General features: G+C 40.3%; 1 protein-coding gene across 1 annotated transcript in view; it reads left to right on the top strand.

Annotated features, from left to right (window-relative positions):
• The window catches only part of TMOD3 (tropomodulin 3), a 67,634-nt gene extending 54,503 nt beyond the window's left edge, over nt 1–13,131 (top strand). Inside the window, exons 7-10 of the mRNA XM_054565422.1 lie at nt 656–763; nt 3,680–3,823; nt 4,807–4,951; nt 10,185–13,131. Coding sequence (XP_054421397.1) covers nt 656–763; nt 3,680–3,823; nt 4,807–4,951; nt 10,185–10,219 — 432 coding nt within the window. The 3' untranslated portion in view covers nt 10,220–13,131. The remainder of the gene's footprint in view (nt 1–655; nt 764–3,679; nt 3,824–4,806; nt 4,952–10,184) is intronic.
• The last annotated feature ends 9,279 nt before the right edge of the window (nt 13,132–22,410 follow it).

Here is a 22,410-nt window from a genome sequence, read left to right as displayed (position 1 = left end):
GCACTCGTTTAGTGGGTGTTCCTTCCTGTGGGGGGAGGAAAGTAAGCCTCGGGAAAAGCTAATATCCATAGTTGGTCATTAATTTTATTCACTCTTTAAAAATTCAGTCTTTATATCTCTGTAAATCAACAGTAATGATCTGAAAATAACCAGGCTACAGGGAATTAAAGTCTTGGGACTACAGAGGAAAATTAGTGCCTTCTAGAACTATATCTTTACATGTTTCAAGTAATGTAGAGTTAATCTCTCTTAATACCTGGTAGCTGAAACTAAGGGACTAAGAACAGTATGTCCCCTGTCTCAGGAAGCATAATCATTAGAGGTGAGCTCCCACATCTTTCTTTTGTAGAAAATGGATCCACTTTGAATACTCAAATGTTTCTTGTAAAATGAATAATTAAATGTAGAATAGCAAGAGCTTTTGTAACCTAAATGAAAGAGAAATGATGATATATACTCAGCTCTGGGTCTACAGTTTCTGCAGATATACCATGATAGAGAAGTCAGAGTTATTTGTTTTCATTTGTAGACTATTGTGTGTTTATATAATTCCTGAGAACATTTTAATAAGAAAAGGTGTAAATAACAAGTACTTACTTGATTAATGGACTGAATGCCCTGAAAACTGAAATGTAATGTTTTATTGTTTTTCAAGAATATTCCAATTCCGACCCTAAAAGATTTTGCAAAGGCTTTGGAAAAGAACACACATGTGAAATATTTCAGTCTTGCAGCCACGCGGAGCAATGACCCCGTTGCTATTGTAAGTAAGCTACTCTTTTTTTAAACTTTTCAGTTAGAGTAGACATTCAATATTAGTTTCAGGTGTGCAGCATGATGTTTAGACATTTATATAACTTACAAAGTGATCCCCCCATTAAGACTGGTTCCTACCTGGCACTATACATAAGTATTAAAATATTTTTTATCAACTATATCCCTGTGACTATTTTGTAACTCTTAATCCCTTCACCTTTTTCACCCAAACCCTGAAAACCTCCCTCCCCTCTGGCATCCATCCGCTTGTTCTCTGTAAGTTAACTATTGATAATATTGAAATTATAACTACATACCAGGGTGCTACAAAGATGGCTAAACTGTGATTTTATGAACAAGATTTACTCCCTTTTTTCAACTGATGTTTAGTTCTCTATTAAGCAGCACATTATTAACTGCTCTTTTATGTTTTTTTCCCCTGTATTTCTTTTCTATAATTTTTAAACATAAAGTCATGTTTATGTTTACACACACATAGAATATATGCCATTCTGCAGTTTTAATTTTTCATTCAACAGTGTATATTAGAGATGTTCTCATATCAGTACATAAAGTTGCACGCCAGATTTTTAACACCTGCAGAAGATTCCATTTATGGGTCTATAATAAAGTTGGGTTTTGTCAGATGCTTTTTCTGCTGCTACTGAGCTGATCATGTTGTTTTTGTCCTTTATTCTATTAATGTGGTATATTAAATTGCTTAATCGTTGTGTGTAAATCAACCTTGCATTCCTGGGGTAAATCCCTCTCGATCATGGTGTGAACCTTTTTCTTTGCTTGGCTTTGAGGACATCGCTCACTCACTGTGATTCTCCTCCTGCCTTATTTGGACATCCCTTCTCTTGTCCCTATACTGGTTCCCTCTCTTCTCCCCAACCTCTAAGCATTGGGACAGCTCAGGGCTTGGCTGTAGGCCCTCTTTTCTCTTGTCTACATTCATTTTCTGGGTGATTCCATTCTGTTTCATTGCTCTGTGTAATCTGTGTATGCTGATGACTGCCGGTGTTACCGTCTTCAGTTCATACCTCTCCTCTAAACTCCATACCCTCGTCCAGCCACCTATTTAACAGCTTTATTTAGATGTCTAATAGACATCTCAAATTTAAGGCCCAAATCAAACTCCTAGTTTCCATCCCATTCCTGCTTCTCTCACACTCTTTCCTTTCTCACCAAATGGCAACTCCACTGTTTCATTTGCTCAAGACAAAAAGAAAAGGAGTCACCCTTGATTTTCCTTCCTCACAACCTTAAATATATATCCAGCCTTGTCTTCACAATATTTCTCAAATCCGCCCGCTTCTCACCATTTTCACAGCTATTGTCCTGATGTAAGCCACTACCTCACCCCATCTGGGCTATTGCAGGAGCCTCCTAATTGAGCTTCCTGCTTCCATCTTACTCGCCCCAAAGCCAATTATTTGCACAACGATGATCTCATTCCTATGTTCAGAACCTTCCAGAAGCTCCCTATCTCACTTCAAGTAAAAATCAAAATCTTTTAATGGCCTTGTAAGGCCTTACATGAGTAGACCTCATCTCCCTTATTTGTTCTTTCTTTCATTCTGCTATGGCCACACAGCCTTCCTTTCTTCCTCAGATAGGCCGTGCAGGCTGCCGTTCCTCCTGCCTAGAACTCCCTCCCTACAGATACTCCAATTTCATGTCATCGCTTTGGATCTTTGCTCAAGCATCACCTTTTAGGTGAGGCCTTCCCTGACCACTTTGTGTAAAATAGCATCCCTACTGTGCCCCACGCACTCCCTATCTACTGTCCTTTGCCTTTTTTTCTTCCTTTATGGCCCTGCTTTCCATCTGACGTTACATTTTGCTTACTTACTATCTAGTCCCCCCACCCCCCGCTGGAATGCAAGGTCCGTCGGGCATGTTTTGTTTCTGAATCTAGAGCATAGTACTTATTAAATAATAAGCCATGGATGGTATGTGAATGGATGGATGTACAGAAGGATGAATAAGGGATATGTTCCAGGTCACATAGTTAGTTGTCACTAATGGAAGTACAGTGTGTAGGTAATCTGTTCCAAGTTCTTTCTAGTATCCCTGCCCCCTCCCATTGCCTTTTCTTTAAGTTGACTTTAAGCTGAATCTTACTATGTTTTCTGGAGTTTGACCTCATGTTTGACCCCAGTGTGAGCATCTCCAGTTCATACCTAAAAAGGGGCTATTTTATATAAACTCACTTATATTCTAATGTTTTCCTCTCTCCCTCCCTTTCCTTTTCCTCCTCTTTTCACAGGTTTCTGTTAGGGAATTAATTAATACGGTATTTATTAAGCACTGGGTTGAATGCCTAGCACCACCATATCCTGTGAGAAAGGAATGGAAGCAGATGGAGGACACAGCATTCCTTGAGGAACTGAATATGTAGTTAGCCCCTTCTTCTCTGCAGGCTTTGTGCTCTTGCAGTTCCAGTTATTAGTGATCTTTTTTGGCCTTGTGCCTTAGGCATTCCGTTTGGTCTCTACCTTGGAAATTAGTCCATAATTTACCCTCATTTTGGCTTCGCAGTAATCCAGCTGCCCCAGAACCCAGAGGAGATGTTCCAAAGAGACATTGATGAAGTTAGTCCTACATAGAAACTGACAGAAAGGACAAGAGACAGGAGAAGGAAACATAACAAAGGGTGCTAATGAACATCAGAATGGAAATAGCAGAGGAAAATGTTACCAAAAGAGAATTAATTACACATGACAAAAAAATCAGATTGTGACAGGGCACCTGTACAAAGGGATACATGTGAGACCTGTGAGGTAGGTGTCAGGCTGAAACAATCTAATGAGGAACGTTAAGGCAGTTACATTAGTAGTATATTTGTTTATGGAATGTACAGTGTTTAATAGGTACTGTCAAATTATAATCTCCAAATATTTTCTTTAATTTCTAGGCTTTTGCAGATATGCTGAGAGTGAACAAAACTTTGAAGGGCTTAAATATGGAATCCAACTTTATTACGGGAGTGGGGATTCTAGCACTCATTGATGCTTTACGAGATAATGAGACCCTGACCGAGCTCAAGATTGACAACCAGGTGTGTGCTCTGCAGCAGTAGCCGAGGAAGCTGCGGCGCACCCCGCTGCGGAGGGCTGGGGACTCAGGAGGCTTGTGGGAGCAGGGCTTTCAGGGAGCCGTTTGTCAAGGTGGTGGCATGGAGGGGTGAGAGGACGTTGGAGGCGTCCAGATTATTGATTTAATATTTTTAGTGTGTTCATGGAGTTGTGCAGCTGTCACCACTTCTAATTCCAGAACATTTTCTTCATTTCAAAAAGAAACTCCATGCCCATCAGTAGTTACTCCCTATTCATCCCCCCGACTGGCAACCACTAATCTACTTTCTATCCCTATGCATTTGCCTGTTTTGGGCAGTTCATATATATGGAATTGTATAATATGTAGTCTTTTGTGTCAGCGTTCTTTCACTTAGCAAAATGTTTGGAGGGTCATCATGCTGTAGCATATATGAGTGTTTATTTTTTATGGCTTATTAATACTCTTTTACATTTGGGTTGTTTCTATTTTTTGAGTATTAAGAATAAAGCTGCTGTGAACGTTTATATACAGGTTCTTACTATATGAACATGTGTTTTCATTTTTTGTGGGTGTATACCTAGGAGTGGCATTGCTAGATTGTATTGTAACTCTGTGTTTAACTTTTTGAGGAATGACAAATTGTTTTCCAAAGCAGCTGTACCATTTTACATTCCTACCAGCATGTCTGAGCATCCTAGTTTTTTCAAATTCTTGCCAACCCTTAGTATTTTCTGTCTTTTTGATTATAGTCGTCCTGTGGTTATGAAGGGTATCTCATTGTGGTAATTCACAATTTTTTGATGCCTGTATGATCTATACTGAACTTTAAAGCTTTATTTCTCTCATGTACAATTAGTGGTGAGAATTGGGAAAATTTTAAAAGACCAGCAGAATCAGCATGTACCTCAACGTATTAGTCTTGGCTTACCTTGGAAAGTATTTTCATCTAATTAATTAACACTTTATTATTTCTAATTATTCCAGAGGCAGCAGTTGGGGACAGCTGTAGAATTGGAAATGGCCAAGATGCTTGAGGAAAATACAAACATCCTTAAATTTGGGTATCAGTTTACACAGCAGGGACCCCGAACCAGGGCAGCTGATGCTATAACGAAAAACAATGACTTAGGTAAGACATGTGCAATATCCGATCAAATTTCTGAATTAATGCCATTAAGCTAATATTAGAGAATTTTTTTACTTTTAAAGTATATTTTAACAGAGAGATTATTTGGCCTTTATTTCTAAAATTTGCCTGGTCCCTTTTTATACTGATTGAATCAGAGTTCAGTTTAACTGAGGTTGTAGGGATTATTGGGTTGATTGGTGAGTAAAGTCTGCTTCCTGTGCCATTCATATTTAACAGCTTTGAGTGAGCAGTTTCCTACAACGAACATCTGACTTCCTATAACAAATATTTTATTCTCAGCTACAAGTCACTCCTTGGAGCTATTAAAACAAGTATTTTAACATTACAGGAAAGCTTTTGCCTTTTTTATCAAATAGAAATGCAGTTATATGATAGAGAATAATTTTAGTTTTAACCCAAGATTTTTGGGTGTTTTTTTTTAAAGATTTGATTTATTTTTAGAGAGAGTCGAAGGGATGGAGAAAATGAGGGAGAGAAACATCAATATGTTGCCTCTTGTACATGCCCCATTCATTGGGGAGTGGGGGTGTGAACATGCAACCCAGGCTTATGCCCTGATTGGGAATTGAACCGGCAACCTCTGTCTTTGCGGGGAAGACACCCAACCAACTGAACTGGTCAGGCCTTAACTCAAGTTTTATGCTTGGTGGCATGTTAATGTTTGCTCTACTTACCAGTCTCCCTAACTCAGCTTTTACTGGGCAGTTGGCCTTCTCACTCCACACGTCTAGTCCAGTGATCTCCCATCCATTCATTGTTCTGATTGACCTGCTGAGGCCATGGCTTAAATTTTCCAGCCAAAACTGAATTAAAAAATATGATGCTTATAATTCTGTTTCTACATGTTTCCAAAAGTTGACTCTTCTTTTAAGTTTGTTTTGTGTCATTGAAATATTTTAAAACTTGCATTTAGACAAGAATTAAAACTTTCTAAAGGGAGTGACATTTCAAAGTGAGGCCATTCTTTTAAGCTTCAGCCATATTTGAGTTTGTATTCTTTAAAGGTTTCTAAAGTAGAAGAAAATATAGTTTCATTCCTTTAATCAAGATCTCCGTGAAAAGTACTAGTTCAAACCCTTTTTGTTCTTTCATAACTATAGTTTCCCATAGAATACTTCCACCTCTTGCTCTTTAAAAGAGAAAATTGGCTTGTTTTGGTGTATTTTTGATTGTAGAGGTAGTATGCCAAGTCATGCTAATCATTTTAACATTGGTTCACTAGTTGGTTTCTGTATTTTCCTTCTGGTATTTAATTTTGCTTTTTAGAGTAGAGTTTGTCAAGTCTAACTGAACTTCACAGATACTTGGAGAGCATCAAGAACATGTAGATTATTGTCTCTAAAAAAGTTTTTACTTAGAAATTTAGTTATAATTTATTGTAATTGTCTATTTTCAAAGAGTCCGAGCTTTTTGAGAGCAAGGTGTATGTCTGTCGGTTGAATCCACAGCTCGGCTTAAAACCATGCCTGACAATAGTAGGTGCTTAATACAGATTTATTAAGTGAATAAAGAAAGTGATAGAATTTGAACCCTCCTCAAAGTTGCAGTTGGCTGGCAGCGGGCCATAAACAAGCTAAAAGCGTCCTGTGAAACGACCTTAGCTATCCCAAGATCTCACCAACAAATTTGTAGCCCCAGCTGTCACCGCGACCTGCCCCTCCCAGCAGGCAGGCAGTCCCAGCTGCTGTCATGCAGGAGAGCGTCCAGGAAAGCCCGCGTCGGAGGACAGGGCCACAGCCCTCGCAGGGCCTCAGTGGCCGTGCTCTTCAGGTGAGCTGTTGTGGCAGCACTTTGCCCAGATTTCTATAAGGCAAGAAGTGAGTGCGGGTGATTTTGGCAGATGGAAAAAGAGGACACAGAGAGAAACTATTTCCTAGGCTGCTTTATGTTGATATTGAGTAGTTGAGTTGCTGTCCTTGGCCATGTGTGACAGAGGCCACGTTAAAGAAGTTGCGGTGTGACATGAAGCAGAAGTAAGAGAGAGCAAACAGCTTTGTGCTGGTGGCTCTCTAGACAATGCCCCCTGAACCCCCCAGTCTGTTTTGGTCTTATCTAAACTAGATTTTCAGACATGAAATGAGAATAAGGACATTCTTGGAGTGGGGAGTTGCATGAATAAAAGCTCAGATTTGTCAGCAGGCAGGCTGTTTACCATATTTTGCTGTGTATATTGTGCACCCACGTTTTAGTACTAATTTCCCATGTGTAATGCATGTCCTTATTTTCCTCTCAAAAATTTAGGCAAAAAAGTGAGTATTACACACGGCAAAATATGGCATATGCTGAGGAAAGCCTGCAGATTTTGAGAACTGTCATAGGAGGATGCTGCCTCCAAAATAAACTTTCACTACAAACGTACTTGCTGCTTGAAGCTAACAGTAAAAAAAGCAGTGTCAGCAGATTAAGAGGGGCTGCTGGGAGAAGGCACTAAGGTTACATGGTAGAGAACTTAGGTTTTTTTGGATTTTATTTGGGAGGCATTTGTGAACCATCATAGACAACTGAATGCATGAGTTAAATGATCGTTCCGGTGCTCTCCCTCCTTTGGGAGCACACCTGTGCCTCCCCACCCCCGTCCCTCAATCCCTCCATCCCTGCCCTCACCCCGCATTACCTTTCCTCTCTGTAATTTGTTTCCTGGGCCCATTTCTTCTCCTGCTCACTTCTTCTACCTCTGTGACTTTCTAAATAAACCTCTTAACTCGAAGGGAAAACTGACAGTTCCAAAAAAAGTCCATTTTAGTTTCTAGTAATAGAATATGAGGTTAATTAGGACTTACTCGCAGTTAACTGATCACAAAATAGGGAGAACTTTTATTTGTGGAGTGGGTTTTGGAAAGAAATTTCCTAAGAATTGATAATGGGGCCAAATTTCTAAGCCTCTCATCCGGAGGCTGAACGGAGTAATTGCTTGAAGGTGACAAGTGGCACCACATGAGAAAGAGGAGCCGGAAATGGCTCTTTGCCCATCTTCCGCTGTGTTGTGCTCCTAGCACTCGGCTTGATTTTTTTTTTTCAGACCTACACTTTGATCTCTGTCTGTATAGATCAAGGTGGTAAGTCTGAAGACCATGTATCCTTACATGCAGTCTAACATGTAGTCCCTGGAGAGAGATCAAAGAACAAAACTTGAAATTTGTACAGAACCTCTTGATCATATAATTTTTCTTCACCTTGCAAATGGGGCTGTATCAGATCTTTCATGTCCTGATTTTGATAACGCCTTTCCCTCTTGCTGTTTTCTTAGTCTCAACTATTCATTGAAATAATCCTACCTAATCGCCGTCTCTCCAGCTAAGAAGTATCTGTCACAGCTGTAACGGCAAGAAGGTCATGGTGTACGTGCAGTATTCGATTGAATTGAGTCTCATATTCCTGTCTTTGCACCAGCTAACTACATAATTTTCTACACTGTTTCTGTTTGCTCCACGCTGTCCTATCAGTCCTATGTATAACACTTTAAAAAAAATAATAACATGCATTTTAACGTTTGAAATGGCCTGCCAGTAACATCCAAATCCTGCTGTAATTCCCCGTTTTCTTGGAAATGTTCTACCTTAAAGAATTACCTAGTTTGCCTCTCAGATATTTCTGTATTTTTCAGAGAGATATATATATATAGATATATATATATATCTATATATATATGTATATGGAGTAGGTTTGTCTCTAAGGACTAAAGTCTCCATTTAATTTTTTTCCCCTTAATATTTCAATAACCCCCTGAAACTTGTACTTCATTGACATGAACTAAAATTGGAGTTGGGGGAGTACTTAATTAGATAAGTATAAAAATGTTCATGGGAACTTCATCCTTTAGTCCTTTTGGTTTTTGTTTTCTAGCCAGCACCCAGCCAGTGGCTGGGGGGGGCAGGCTTTTATGTCCGTCACTTGAATGTCTGGTCTCATCTATTGAAGGCCAATAAAAAGCCAGCAGTACAAATAGCGTGAGGGCAAAGCATCTGTAGCCTGGCCAGGAGGCCAGGTGCACCTGTGGGCTTTCATCTTTCTGTTAAACAGTCAGTGCAGACTAAACAAAGGCCTTTGTCTTCCTACTTGATTCCATAGACAGAAGAGAGTATAAAATTAATAGACCAAAAATCTAACTTAAACAAAGGACCTTACTGGTAAGTGTATCAAAACCAATAATGCATAAATGTAAATCCTCTATAAAAGCTAAATTGGCTTTTATCACCCCGAAAAGATGGCCTGCCAGGACCTCGGGACCCTCCTGTAACCCATAGGTGATGGCACTGAGTACTCTTTATTGAATACTATGTCCTCAGTACGCCAAGTACTGCATCGTGTCTTTAACTTCATGGCCATACTGTACAGATGTTATTGTTCTGCTATTACAGAGGATGAGTTGAGGCTCAGAGGGGTTAATTTCCTTGCCAAAGAGCACACTACAAAAAAAGTGACAGAGCCACGATTCACACTATTTGTTGCTGACTCCAAATCTGTGCTTTTTGTCTTCTCTAAATAGGGCGTGGCCACAATGCTGAGGAGCCCTGGCCTGGTGGCTCTTGGCAAATGCTCTCTGGTGGCTGATAGGTAAGAGTGAAGGTAGCCAGATCCTAAAGTTGAAGACCTTGCCCTGCTAGAAGTGAGCACAGCCTAGTGATTTAGGGTCACCAATCCGTGAAGAGACTGGGGGTCCCCAGGTGTAGGTACCTTTCTTTACTCCGTCAGCCGAACTAGTTGGCTGACCTCTTTGGCAGCCACGGTTTTGGTAGCCAGCGGGGACCTGACCACATTACCAGGGTCTGAGGTTTTCATTATTTTGCATTATTTTTGCTATTTCTTTCACAGACTAAGGAAATAAACTATAGGACCTAATCAGAAGAGCATGCAGATACGTTTAATACTTTCTAATCCCAGATGCATCACTTCTTCATCATTTTTAATGTAAGCGTAACCTTTTTTTTAATAAACAGATGAGGCAGGCTCAGTGGCTTGAGGGCGGTTGCTGGCCGTCCTGTTCTAGATTTCTGACGTTCTCATTTTGAAGCCCCTCACTTCTCAGCAGGTAAATGACAAGGAAGAAACATGTGATTTTTTTTTTATTTTAGTGGCCACATGAACTGGAAATGGACATTTCATTTTTCTGCAACTATAGCTGGATTATACAGAAACTTGTTTGTAACAAGCAAGTTAGGTTTGCACAAATGGACAGGGATTTCTAACATACCTTCTTTTATTTTTCTCGTAGTTCGCAAGAGACGAGTCGAAGGAGACCACCAGTAAGGCCGCCACGGCATAACCCTTGGAGGACTCCAAGAGGTCCTCGCGGACTCGTGTTGGTGATACCGGATAGAAATTTTCCTGGGTAGAAGGGAAAAGACTGGAACTCTTTCTTTGTTGTTTTGGTTTCTTTTTTTTTTAAACTACATGTATTTTTTTTTTTTTCTAGTTTAAGTTGCCAGTTTCAAATTGTAAAACAGTAGGTAATATTTTATATTTTAAAGCATTATTTTTACTTTCTGCTAAAAATCAATTTAAATTTAGCTTAATTGAAAGGTTTATTATGGGTCTTAGTAAAAAAAAAACAATTATAAGGAAGTTTAGGAAGTCACTCATATAGAATAATATGAACATTTTAAGGACCAATCTTTTTCTTTTTTTTTTTTCTGTTTTTTTTTTATCTAAAAGGGACGTTGGCTGATATCAGAATTGCTGTTGCACCTCCTAGGTAAAAGGCACTTCAAAACTTTCCTTATTTCAGGACATGGAGAGTTTTTCATGTTTTAGAATGCATGAACTTGGCAAGAGTGTGGTTTTTGCTTCTAGCAATAAAGCACAATGCCAGAATTTTTTAAACAGATAACTCAAAATCTAGTCATCCATTCAGAAATAAAAGCAGATCTGTAGGTCTCTGGGAGAGAGAAAATGCATTCCAGGTTACTGCCCTTGTCTGATATGTCTTAGTAACACCTAAAGTTTTAAGACTATGGTGATGTCTAAACTCATTACAGTTTTTCACTTCAATAATGTGGACATTATTAAGTTTTGTGAAAGCCCATAGTAAGAAGCATCTGAGTAGGAAAGCTATTTTCCTGTAAAAGGCATATAGCTAACTCACGGTTATATAGGGTAAAAAAAAAAAATAAGAAACTGTTGTTAAACACATGAAATCAAAGATAGCAGTAAACGAGATGGTTATGAAGTCTGAGGAGCATGCAAACGGTCATTTGAACTGATAGTTACTGTAAAGTGAATTAGAAACAGTCATGCGTATAAATCAGGTGTTGCTCATATAATGAGACATTCTTGTGTGCAGTGCAGGATTCCATAAATGGTATTTAATCACCACTCACTACAAATTTTCCAACCAGTAAGGAAAACTGCTCTTCTTCCTAAATCCAATTTTTATTATCAGTTTCCTTTCATTTTGTGCTTTTTTTGGTCCATATTGTGTAAAAGTAATTTTTCATAACAAAAGATGTCTTCCTGTTACTCAAAGTGTCAAAGTGAACAATTGAACAGTGTGCTGTTTTGGGAAGACTGACTGCAGAACCAGCAGAGGATTTGGACCTGTGTCCTTGCCTTGCCTCAAGCAGCCTCTCGAGAAGGAGCCAGCAGGGGCGTCACAGCTACCAAGGGAAGGGCCAAAGGAGTCTAGCAACCCTGGCCTCAGAGATTCAGGCCTCGCTGTATCTTTTACAGGGAGATTTTTCTAAAGGAAAGAATCTCATTTCAGAGTAGCAGAGAGGTTTGCTGTTAATGTTTTCATAAATTTTTAATTGAATTACAAAATGTCTGCTTCAGTTTACGGTGGACAGTTTATCCAGTGAGGTAGGCAGCTTCTTGTGTACTGTGGTAATAAGCCTTCTTAACAGGGTGTGTTTGTTTCTTTGAATCAGTATTCAACATTTTAAAGGGGCCAAAGATTGACTTTGCACTATTTCCTTTCAGTTATAGGCTGCTGATTTTTTTTTTTTAAGTTAGCAAGTTTCTCTTTCTCTCTCCTCTTTTCATATACAACTTTGGAAATGTACTTGATTTTAGAGACTGCACTGTTCCCGCAGGGTGGGAAGCCGGCATGGAGCAGGTATATAAGGCTACCATTACACTTTGAGCAAGGCTCCCTGCTTGCACTGTCCTGTAGGTCAGTACATTGATAAACACGTTATCCCTTCCTCCCGTTAAGTTTTTTCTTTTTTTAACATAACTAGGTGAGACCTTACCTAGAATTGTATATCATACTCATGGGTAATATCTTTATCACTTATTATTTATCAAAGTATGAAGAAGTTGAGTGTTTTGCTTATACCATTCCATTTCTGAGCTATAATAGTTCATTATATAATTGAAGAAAAGATTTCTTCCTAAATAATATTAAAAGTGAATGTTTATCTGATTGAATACAGAAAAATCTTTCAAGAATTGTAGTTACAGGGGAGAAAAACTGATGTTTACTTTGATCTTTAAAAATCTGGCACTTCTTAACCTTTTAGTAACTTTCGGGATTTCTACATTGCTCTAAAATTTTGTAATAGATTAGGGTTGTGAAGTAGTCTTGATTTTTAAACCAAAGACATTATAAGACCTTAAACTTTATAGTTTAACCGGTTTAAACTTACCAGGTTATCTAGTCAAAGAACATTCTTTGCGTTTTTAAATTGATGTTTTCTAAAACCTTTTAATTTCCCATTTTATAAAATTTTATATTCATACTTGTCCAAAGTTCTAATTTTTCTAGTATGTCTACATGAAATTGTATTTTTTAAAATGTTAATTACTAATGTTGATACTATTAAAATTGATTTTGGTGCTATATACTTGTAGCTAGTATATAGAAGTCTAAAGTACAGGAGAAATAAAGTAGACGATAAGGGTGCCTGTCATTTAAAAGACCAAATAAACATTTTGTGTTTTAGAAAATAAAGATACCAAGGAGGATTATCTTGATTGTTAAATTACAAATTCTTGTTATTTGAATGAAATAACCCACATATTTGCTGTATGCGGTAGGTGCACTCTGGAAAAGTTACATGTAAATAGAACTTTGTAAATTGTTTTTCCATTGATAGTATCTGATGTGTTTTCATTTAAAAGTGGAATACCATATTAAAAAAATTATAAAAGGAAAAATGTTTTGATAAAATGTTAGTCATGTTCTATTATAACATATTTAACCATTGTTGCCATTAAAATAAGAGGAAAAGATTCATGAGGTTTCATCAAATCTTTTATTTTTGGCTCCATGTTCCCAGGGCTGCCCCACTTCTTATAAAGTCAGGAACCACCATTACCTCCCAGCAGATCCAAAGGATATGCTTTTTCTGGTCTGTAGCAACTGACATTCTCTACAAGTCCAGCATACATCTAACTTCGCTCCTTCTTACAGTTCCACTTCACTTATTTAAAAATTTCTTTTTCTGGTTTTATTGAGATGTAATTGACATATACCATTGTGTTAGTTTAAGTTATTGAACATAATGATTGAGTATATGAACATAAAGACATGATCACCACAGTAAGTTTAACTTCCATTACCTCACAGTTTAAAAAAATTTTTTTTCCTCATGATAAGAACTTCGAAGATCTACTCTCTTAGCAACTTTCAAATATACAGCACAGTGTTGTTAACTGGAACCACCATGGCGTCCATCACATCCCCGGGACTGACTGACCTTATGCCTCGAAGTTCGTACCTTTCGACCCCCTTCCCCCATTCCCTCCAGCCCCGGCTCTGCCGCTGACAGCCGCCAGTCTGCTCTCTGTTTCTGTGAGTTCAATCTTCTTAGATTCTACATAGAAGTGAGATCACACATTATTTGTCTTTGTCTTAGACTTATTTTACTTAACACAGTGCCCTCGAGGCCACTTCACTTCCGTGAAAACTTGACACTTGGATGTGGCAGAGCAGCCCCTGTTGCCGCCCTCACACAAGGGCCCTTTTCAGATTTGTCTGCTTAAGAAGTTTTAAAAAATGGCACATACACATATGCTTGCACACACACATTGTGTAAAAATCTTTGTAATTTCAAATAAATGCCCACAGTATCATTTAGTCCTTTGGATGAATCATATTTGGTCTTAGTTTAAAAGCTTGAAAATTACCTTGTTTCATTGCATTATCCTTTGTCCCATCAAGTAGGTATTTAAATATATTTTAATGCTAACATATCCAAAATGCCCTAGATGCTTTATTCTTTCAACTTCATAAATATGAAAGTGTTAAATTTTATAATATTGTTGTCTAAATATTATAAAATACTATCAACCTGGTTCATAATAGCACAGTGAAGTTTTGAAGATATGTACTATAGGCATTTAGAACTTAACCACTTCATACTAGAATAAATAATTTCAATAAATTTTATCAAATATCCTGTAGACTTTAAAAAAATTCCTCTTTTTGGATTGTCTAAAGTTCATTTCTTACACACCTCTTCAAGAACAAGCTCATTAATTTCCCTGAATTATTCTATCCCACCCTATTCAGTTAAACATAAAATTGTCAATACCTAAACGTTTTTACCCATAAAAATAGAATTTCATGTGGTTCCATCCAATACTATTCATAAAATTGAACTGAGTTGACAGATGTGAGGAAACAGGGTCCTAGGGTACAGCACCCTGGACCGGACTGGGATCCATCCTGCTCATAGAGATTATTCTTACGGTATAGCAAAGGCATCTCTCATCAGTCAGCTGTATCCACCAACCCAAAGAGAAAATGAAGCGTGTAATGGGTTTGCAGAAACTTTTAGGGATAAGTGTCAATTTCTAATTTTCAGTTCTGACACTTAGGGGAATGAAGAAATTCCCCTGGAATCTTTAATGTTGGCTGGTCTTCTGAGGATGGCTGTGGGGTTACGGACACTTCCAGGAAGCCCTGATGCCTGTTCCCTCCAAGTTGGAGGCTCAGGCACTTGAGTTGCCAGGTAACTTCAGCTCCTGCAAGTCCAAGTGGTCATGGTGTCAGGAACTGTGGCTGTGAGGAGACAGTGCCCTTCCTGTTCTTTTAGGTACCAAATAACAGAAGTGGCTGGCCACATCTGGGCCTAAAATCACCAAACATCTTTTATCCTTCCACTGTTGAGTTTTCCTGCATGTCTGCCAAGGTTGAGGGCCTAGAGATTCTAGCCTGACTCCCCCGGCCAAGCAGTGAATGCAGACAGCGGAACCTCACAGCCACCCCTGTAAAGAACAGCTCACCTGACTGACTTCAGTATCTTGGGGGAGTGAGAAGACTCCATTGTTTCTCCCCTCCAGTTTACAAGTTGTACAGTTATGACTCAACAAAGGATCCCCTGCTCGATACACAAACATGCCTGAAAGATCCACACATTGGGACCTGTGAAGGGAGGCATGTTAGAATGAGTGGGAGAGGTGGACGGGGGAAGGACAGAGATGGTGGCTGCAGGTGCAGCTCAGTGTCCACCACGGCTCCATAGAGCATGGTAGCCGTGGAGAAGGCCTCCAGCGCCCACACTATAGCCTGGACAGAAGGGCAAAAGCAGTTTCCTGCCCAGAAAAGGCACCACCCCTCCCCTCTGAAGCAGAGCCCTGAGATGCGGCTGGGAAGCTTTAATGCAAACATTGGTACCAACAGGCATTACTGGCTGGGAGGGAGAGCTGGAGATCATAAGCTTGCCTTTTCCTGCCCCACACTCCCTGGTGGAGAAAATGGGTAGGTTTTAACAGTGGTGCCGGCAGCCTTTGCTGGGAGGTGCTTGCCCTTCCTGCTCCACACACCCCAGCAGAGCTTGGTAAAGAAAGCTGAGATACCCTGACCAACATAATCAAAAAGAAAGTACCTGCCTGCCACTCTCTCGAATTGTTGAGAGCCTAGCAGTAAACAAGAAACAGTTTTATTACCTAAAGTGTGCAGGAAGAGAAATAATCCTTCAAATACCATGAACAACCAAGGTAACTTGGGAACAAAGTCCCAGGAATGAAACTGAAAGTCATGGGGACGGTGATTTAAATGGCAAAGATTTCAGACTGCAGCTGTGAAGAAACGCAGTGATATACAAGAAAACTCAAAAAGGCAGTGCAATGAAGCTGAGGAATAAAACTAGGCAACAAAATAACCAAAGAGACCGAAACCATAAAAAACAACCAAACAAATTCTGGAGCATAGATATACATGTACCCCTATATCCATTGCAGCATTATTATTAATAGCCGATACATGGAAAGAACCTAAGTGTTGTTTGGATAAAGAAGATGTGGCACATATATGCAATGGACTACAACTCTGCCATCAAAAAGGTGGAACACTGCTATTTGTGACAGTATGGATGATCTTGAGAGTATTGTACTAAGTGAAATAGAAAAGGATGAGAATCATATATCACTCATATGCAGGACAAAATGCAACAAAGGAACAAAAAACAAAAAATAGCTAATAGAACAGAATGGTGGTTACTAGAGGGGAAGAGAGGGTGGGGGTAGGATGAAGAGGGTAAACGGACTCATATGGTGACAGAAGGGACTAGACTTTGGTGAACACACAGTATACAGATGTCATATGAAAAAGACATGTCCCTGAAACTTAGTTATTATCAACCAATGTCAGCCCAATAAATTTGATTTTTAAAAATTTGGGGAGGGACTTCTGGTCAAGATAGTCGTATAGGAGACATGGCTCACATCCTTGGACAACCACATAAGAATTACGACTAAAATATAGAACAACCATCACTCAGAAGCATCATGAATCGAGTGGGATGAAAGTCTAACAACTACAGAGTTAAAGAAACCACAACCATCCAGACTGGTGGGAGGGAGGCAGACACAACAGGCTGGTCCCACATCCACATGTGGTGGATAGAAATTCAGGAGCAAGGAGTCCCAGCCACACACCAGGCCTCCCAGCCCAGGGTTCCAGTGCTGGGAGATAAGTCTCAACAAGTGGTTGCAAAACCCAATGGGGATTGAGTTGGTGGAAGAAACTCCTGGAGCCCCAAGTAGTTCCTTTAAAGATCCTACACACCAACTCACCAATGAGACTCACTCTCTCTGAGCTCCCGCACCAGGGTAGCAGCTTGAAAGGCATCAGTGGTATACAGAGAGAAAGTGAAGTGTCTGGCATCGAGGCAACCAGAGGCCATTGTCCCTTTCCTATACCCTTCCCCCACAGCCAGTAAGCTGGTGCCATATCTGAGACTCCATCAATCTGGCTATCACTGTTTAACTCACCTTGGGGATCCCCAGAGACACTGCCCCAACCAACTTACTGGCCCACCCAAGCTCCTTTCCATTTGAATAGATGGTCTTGGCTCATGCTTCACAGCTTCCTAAATCCCCTCAAACAAACAACAGCTGGCTTCAGTGAGCCCCAATCCCACCACTGGCAGCAGCCAGCCTAGATGCACAGCTTGACTTCACCTGAGAATCTCCGAGCCCAGCACAAGTAGCAGCCACCTCAGATGGCTTTATAGCTTAGGCAGATTGGCCCTAAGCAAAACAAGTGGGGGCTGACCTTGGTCTGCACCAAGGAAACACCAGGGCCAGTACACCCAGTGGACAGCTACAGACCACATCAGGGTGCTGCTACCCTGCCCCTACATAGCTGATCCTCCATGGAGGGAGGATGTTGGCGGTTAAGTTGTCATAGCCAATCCTTACAGCTGACTGGCCTGGGTAAATCCCTCCCATTGACCTGCCAAGAGCAATGTAGGCTCAACTACAAGAGCAGGGTATACTCAGCCCAAACAAAGGATTCATCTTGAATACCAAGCTTGGGTGATAGGGGAGGCTGTGCCACTGGACTCTACAAGACACTTAAAACATTAGGCCACACTACCAAGACACAGAGTCAAAGCAGCTCTACCTAATACATAGAAACAAACACAGGGCGGCTGCCAAAACGAGGAGACAAAGAAACATGGCCCAAATGAAAGGACAGATCAAAATTCCAGAAAAAGATCTAAATGAAATGGAGAAAAGCAATCTATCAGATGCAGCATTCAAAACACTGGTTATAGGGATACTCAGGGAACTTAGGACCACAGCAGTATAAAAAAGATCCAGTCAGAAACAAAGATACACTAATTGAAATAAAGAACAATTTACAGGGAAACAACAGTAGAGTGAATGAAGCCGAGAATCAAATCAATGACTTGGAACATAAGCAAGCAAAAAACAACTAATGAGAACAAGAAGAAAAAAGAATGCAAGAAAAGGAGGATAGTATAAGCAGCTGCTGGGACAACTTCGAGAGGTCCAACGTTCACATCATAGGGGTGCGAGAAGGAGAAGAGAGAGCAAGATACTGGAAATCTATTTGAAAAAAATAACGAAACAAAACTTACCTACCTAATTTGGTAAAGGAAATAGACATGCAAGTCCAGGAAGCACAGGGAGTCCCAAATAAGATGGATGCAAAGAGGCCCACTCCAAGACACATCATAATTAAAATGCTAAAGTTAAGGATAAAGAGAGAATCAAAAGCAGCAAGAGAAAAGAAGTGAGTTACCTAGAGGGGAGTTCTCGTAAGGCTATCAGCTGCTTTCTCAAACTTTGCAGGCTAGAGATTGGCAAGAAACATTCAAAGTCATGAAACGCAGACCCCTACGGCCAAGACTGCCCTACCCAGAAAAGATATCATTTAGTATCAAAGGGTAGATAAAGAGCTTCCCAGACAAGAAAAAGCTAAAGGTGATGAGTCATCATCACCAAACTATTATTACACGAAATGTTAAAGGGACTTATTTAAGAAAAAGAAGATGAACTCTGGCTGGTGTGGCTCAGTGGATTGAGTGCCGGCCTGTAAACCAAAGGGTCGCTTGTTCAATTCCCAGTCAAGGCACATGCCTGGGTTGCAGGCCAGGTCCCCAGTAGGGTACACGTGAGAGGCCACCACGCATTGATGTTTCTCCTCCCTTCTTCCTCCCTCCCTCCCTCCCTGTCTTCCCCCTCCCTAAAAATAAATAAATAAAATTTTTTTAAAAAAATTTAAGAAAACATTCAAAACTATGAACAATAAAATAGCAATAAATATATATTTAACAATTGAATCTATAAAACAAACTAAGCAAACAAGGACAACAAAGACAATCACAGATACAGAGAGCATTTTGACAGTTGCCAGATGGGAGAGGCTGTGGGACAATGGGTGAAGAGGTGGGGGGATTAAGAAGCACAACTAGGTAGTTACAGAATAGCCAAGGGGACATAAAGTAAGGATAGGAAATGGAGTAGCCAAAGAACTTATACGCAGGACCCATGGACATGAACTATGGTGGGGATTGCCTGACAGAGTGGGTGATGCTGGGTGGAGGGGAGAAACGGGACAAAATCAGGATCTGTAATAGCACAATCAATAAAATACAATTAAACAAATAAGTAACATTTTTTACAAACCATGGAAAAGGGAAGAAAGGAATAGCTGACCTTACAGTTGTGCGTATACTACCTCTCAGTGTTCTCGATGAGTTTTTCTCTATCTTGCCTTTTGGGAGCTAGTGCTAATCATGGATGCTTTTACTACACACTCAGGAAATTATTCTTAAAAGTATAAAAGGAAGGGAAATATGTAAATCCAGGTTTTCTGCTATTTAGCAATAAAACATTTTTAAAACTTCTAATTAGTATTTAATTCTCAAAGGTAAAGAAATATAAACACTAACTCATGAAGTATTACATGGTCAAATCCAACACCACTGACTTGAGGAAACTGACTTCAGAGAAGTAACTTGCCTAAGATATTGCTGACAGTTTGTTCATTCAGTAAATACTTATTAGGTACCTATTATGTTCCAGCTACTGTGCTAGTCACAAAGTTAGAAGTCTTTATGTTTTGTCTCCCACTGCTGTGCACTGGCTGTTTATCTCAAGTAGGTATTTGGGGTGTCTTCTTCCATAAGGTCACTAGCATGCCTGCTCAGCATTGGGGCTATGCATAGAAGATCCTGACTTGTTTCAAAAATGCTGATTTTTCTTTTTCTTGTTGTTTATTTTTAGAGAGAGGAAGGGAGGGAGAAAGAGAGGAAGAGACACATCAATGTGTGGTTGTCTCTCACGTGCCCCCCAACCAGGGACCCAGCCTGCAACCCAGGCATGTGCCCTGACTGGGAATCAAACTGGTGACCCTTTAGTTCGAAAGCCCACACTCAATCCACTGAGCCACACCAACCAGGACTGATTTTTCTTTACTTGGGAAGAAAAAGCTTTGGACAGCAGTCTTGATTTCTTTACACCTCAGCTTCCGCATCTGTAAAATGGGAATAACAGCCCCTGTCCTTCACATTGTCCTGCGGATTGGAACTGGTAAAGTCTGACAGCACCTGGCAAAGCACCCAGTGTCCAGTGAGCCCTCCTGTGCTGAACCTGCTCTTCGCAGGTCATAGGGCCACGTGGTCAATGGAAAGTTAGCATCATGCCAGCAGAGACAATAGAGCACCGAAGGATCCGAACCCAGGTAGAGAGAACAGGAAGGACATCCTGGAGGAGGTGATACCAGAGTGAAACCCAAGCTCACCTCTGGGTCCCACCAGGGGACAGGGTGAGGCCGAATAGCAGGAAGGCACAAAAAAAGCTAAGACCCAAAGCATACAGTTACAAAATGGATTTTCTAAAGTCACAGACTTGCTTCTGAACATTCTTTATTCACAACTGGGATTATGCAAAAGCAACTCAGTTCATCACTTCAAACTAAACAAGTCATTTCATTGCTACCTTAAAACAAACTATTGAAAACAATACAATGAGTGCACGTTTTATGCTTCTCTCATCCTCTTTCTCTTCACCCCCTGCTTTCCAGTTTCTGGAGGGTTCATCTCCTGAAAAAACATGAGGGATAAGAGGTAAAATTCAGTATCAAACGTTTCTGGAAATTTTGTTGAAAACAGTTCGGAGCTGACTGAGGAGAGCCAGCCTTCGCATGAGCACTGGCGACCTGTGTGTGCAGACACTGTCTCTAGCAGGGCGGGCAGTGGGAACCGCGCTTCCTCTGGAGACATCAGGGCCCGAAGGGCTCTTCCTTCTGGCTGTGCTGACAAGGATTTCTGTCAGAATCCTTGAAGTACATTCTTCTGCTTCCTTAGTACTTTACTCTCTCTGTGTAAAATTCAGCATTTTAAAGCTTATTAATTTTTTTAAAGTACTGCTGATGTTTTGTGTGCTTTTGAAGTTTTAAATATATATGTATTTTTATGAATGAGTGAAAATGAATGCCTCCCTTATACAAATGACCAATTTTTTAAAAGATTTTATTTATTTATTTTTAGAGAGAGGAGAAGGGAGGAAAGAGGGGAGGGAAACATCACTGTGTGAGAGATGCATCAATGGGTTGCCTCTTGCATGTCCTCAACTGGGGACCTGGCCCACAACCCAGACTCGTGCCCTGACTGGGAATCAGACGGGCAGCCTTTCAGTTCACAGGCCAGTGCTCAGTCCACTGAGCCACGCCAGCCAGGGCAGTGACCAATGTTTAACTGAACATTTCTGCTACTGCAATGTTTACTCCTATCTCTACCTCCAGAACATACGGTGGAGGGTGTTAATTGTTCAGAAAACACCAGAGGAATTAATATTACTTATGGGCGGCAACATAGTGATTCCCTTGTGTAGTTGAGACTTAAAATATCTTTGTGTTAGTAATCTTAAAAATGGCAAAGGAAATAATTAAAGGAAAAATATTTTAATAACATATAAATTCAGACTGGTGCAACCAGACTGGAAAGCAGTATGAAGATACTTGAAAAAATTAAAACTGGATCTGCCCTCTGACTCAATGATCCCACTTCTGGGAATATATCCAAAGAAACCCAAAACACTAATTCAAAAGAACATAAGCACCCCTATATTCATTGCAGAGTTATTTGAAATCACTAAGATATGGAAGCCGCCCAAGTGTCCAGCAGTAGGTGAGTGGATGAAACAACTATGGGACATTTATGCAATGGAATACTACTCAGCCATAAAAAAGAAGAAAATTGTGCCCTTTGCGACAGCTTGGATGGACATGGAGAACATTATGCTAAGTGAAATAAGCCAGTCACAGAAAGACAAATACATACGATTTCACTGATATGTGGCATCTAATGAACAAAATGAACTAACAGGCAGAACAGAGACAAACTCAGAGATGGAGAGCAGGCTGACAGCCGGCGGCGGGGGGGGGAAAGTGGGGAGGTTCGGGGGTGGAGAGATCAAGCAAAAAGGAAAAAGGACTCATGGACACAGACAGCAGCGAGGTGACTGCAGAAGGGAGGGGGTTATAAGGGGGTTAAATGTAATGGAAAAAATACAATTAAAATATTTTTAAAAAAGCATGTAAATGAAATAAACCTCCACTACCATTTTACCTAATAATAATGACACCTAGTTACCATGACGAACACGGTAGACCCCTTGCTCTCCTTACCACTCTTTCTGGTTCTCCAGACAAGACCTGCTGGCTAAGGGCCCTGGGCCTTTCTCGCAGGCCTTTCCGCCCACCCGGCAAGCCCATGCCCGCCGCGGGGGGGCCCCCAGCC

Source organism: Pteronotus mesoamericanus, unplaced genomic scaffold (assembly GCF_021234165.1).
Source record: "Pteronotus mesoamericanus isolate MK-2021 breed Mesoamerican mustached bat unplaced genomic scaffold, CSHL_Meso_final contig_164, whole genome shotgun sequence".
In the NCBI taxonomy this organism is placed as follows: Eukaryota; Metazoa; Chordata; class Mammalia; order Chiroptera; family Mormoopidae; genus Pteronotus; species Pteronotus mesoamericanus.
The sequence above is the reverse complement of the archived record's forward strand: the minus strand, read 5'-3'. Positions and strand labels throughout refer to the sequence as shown.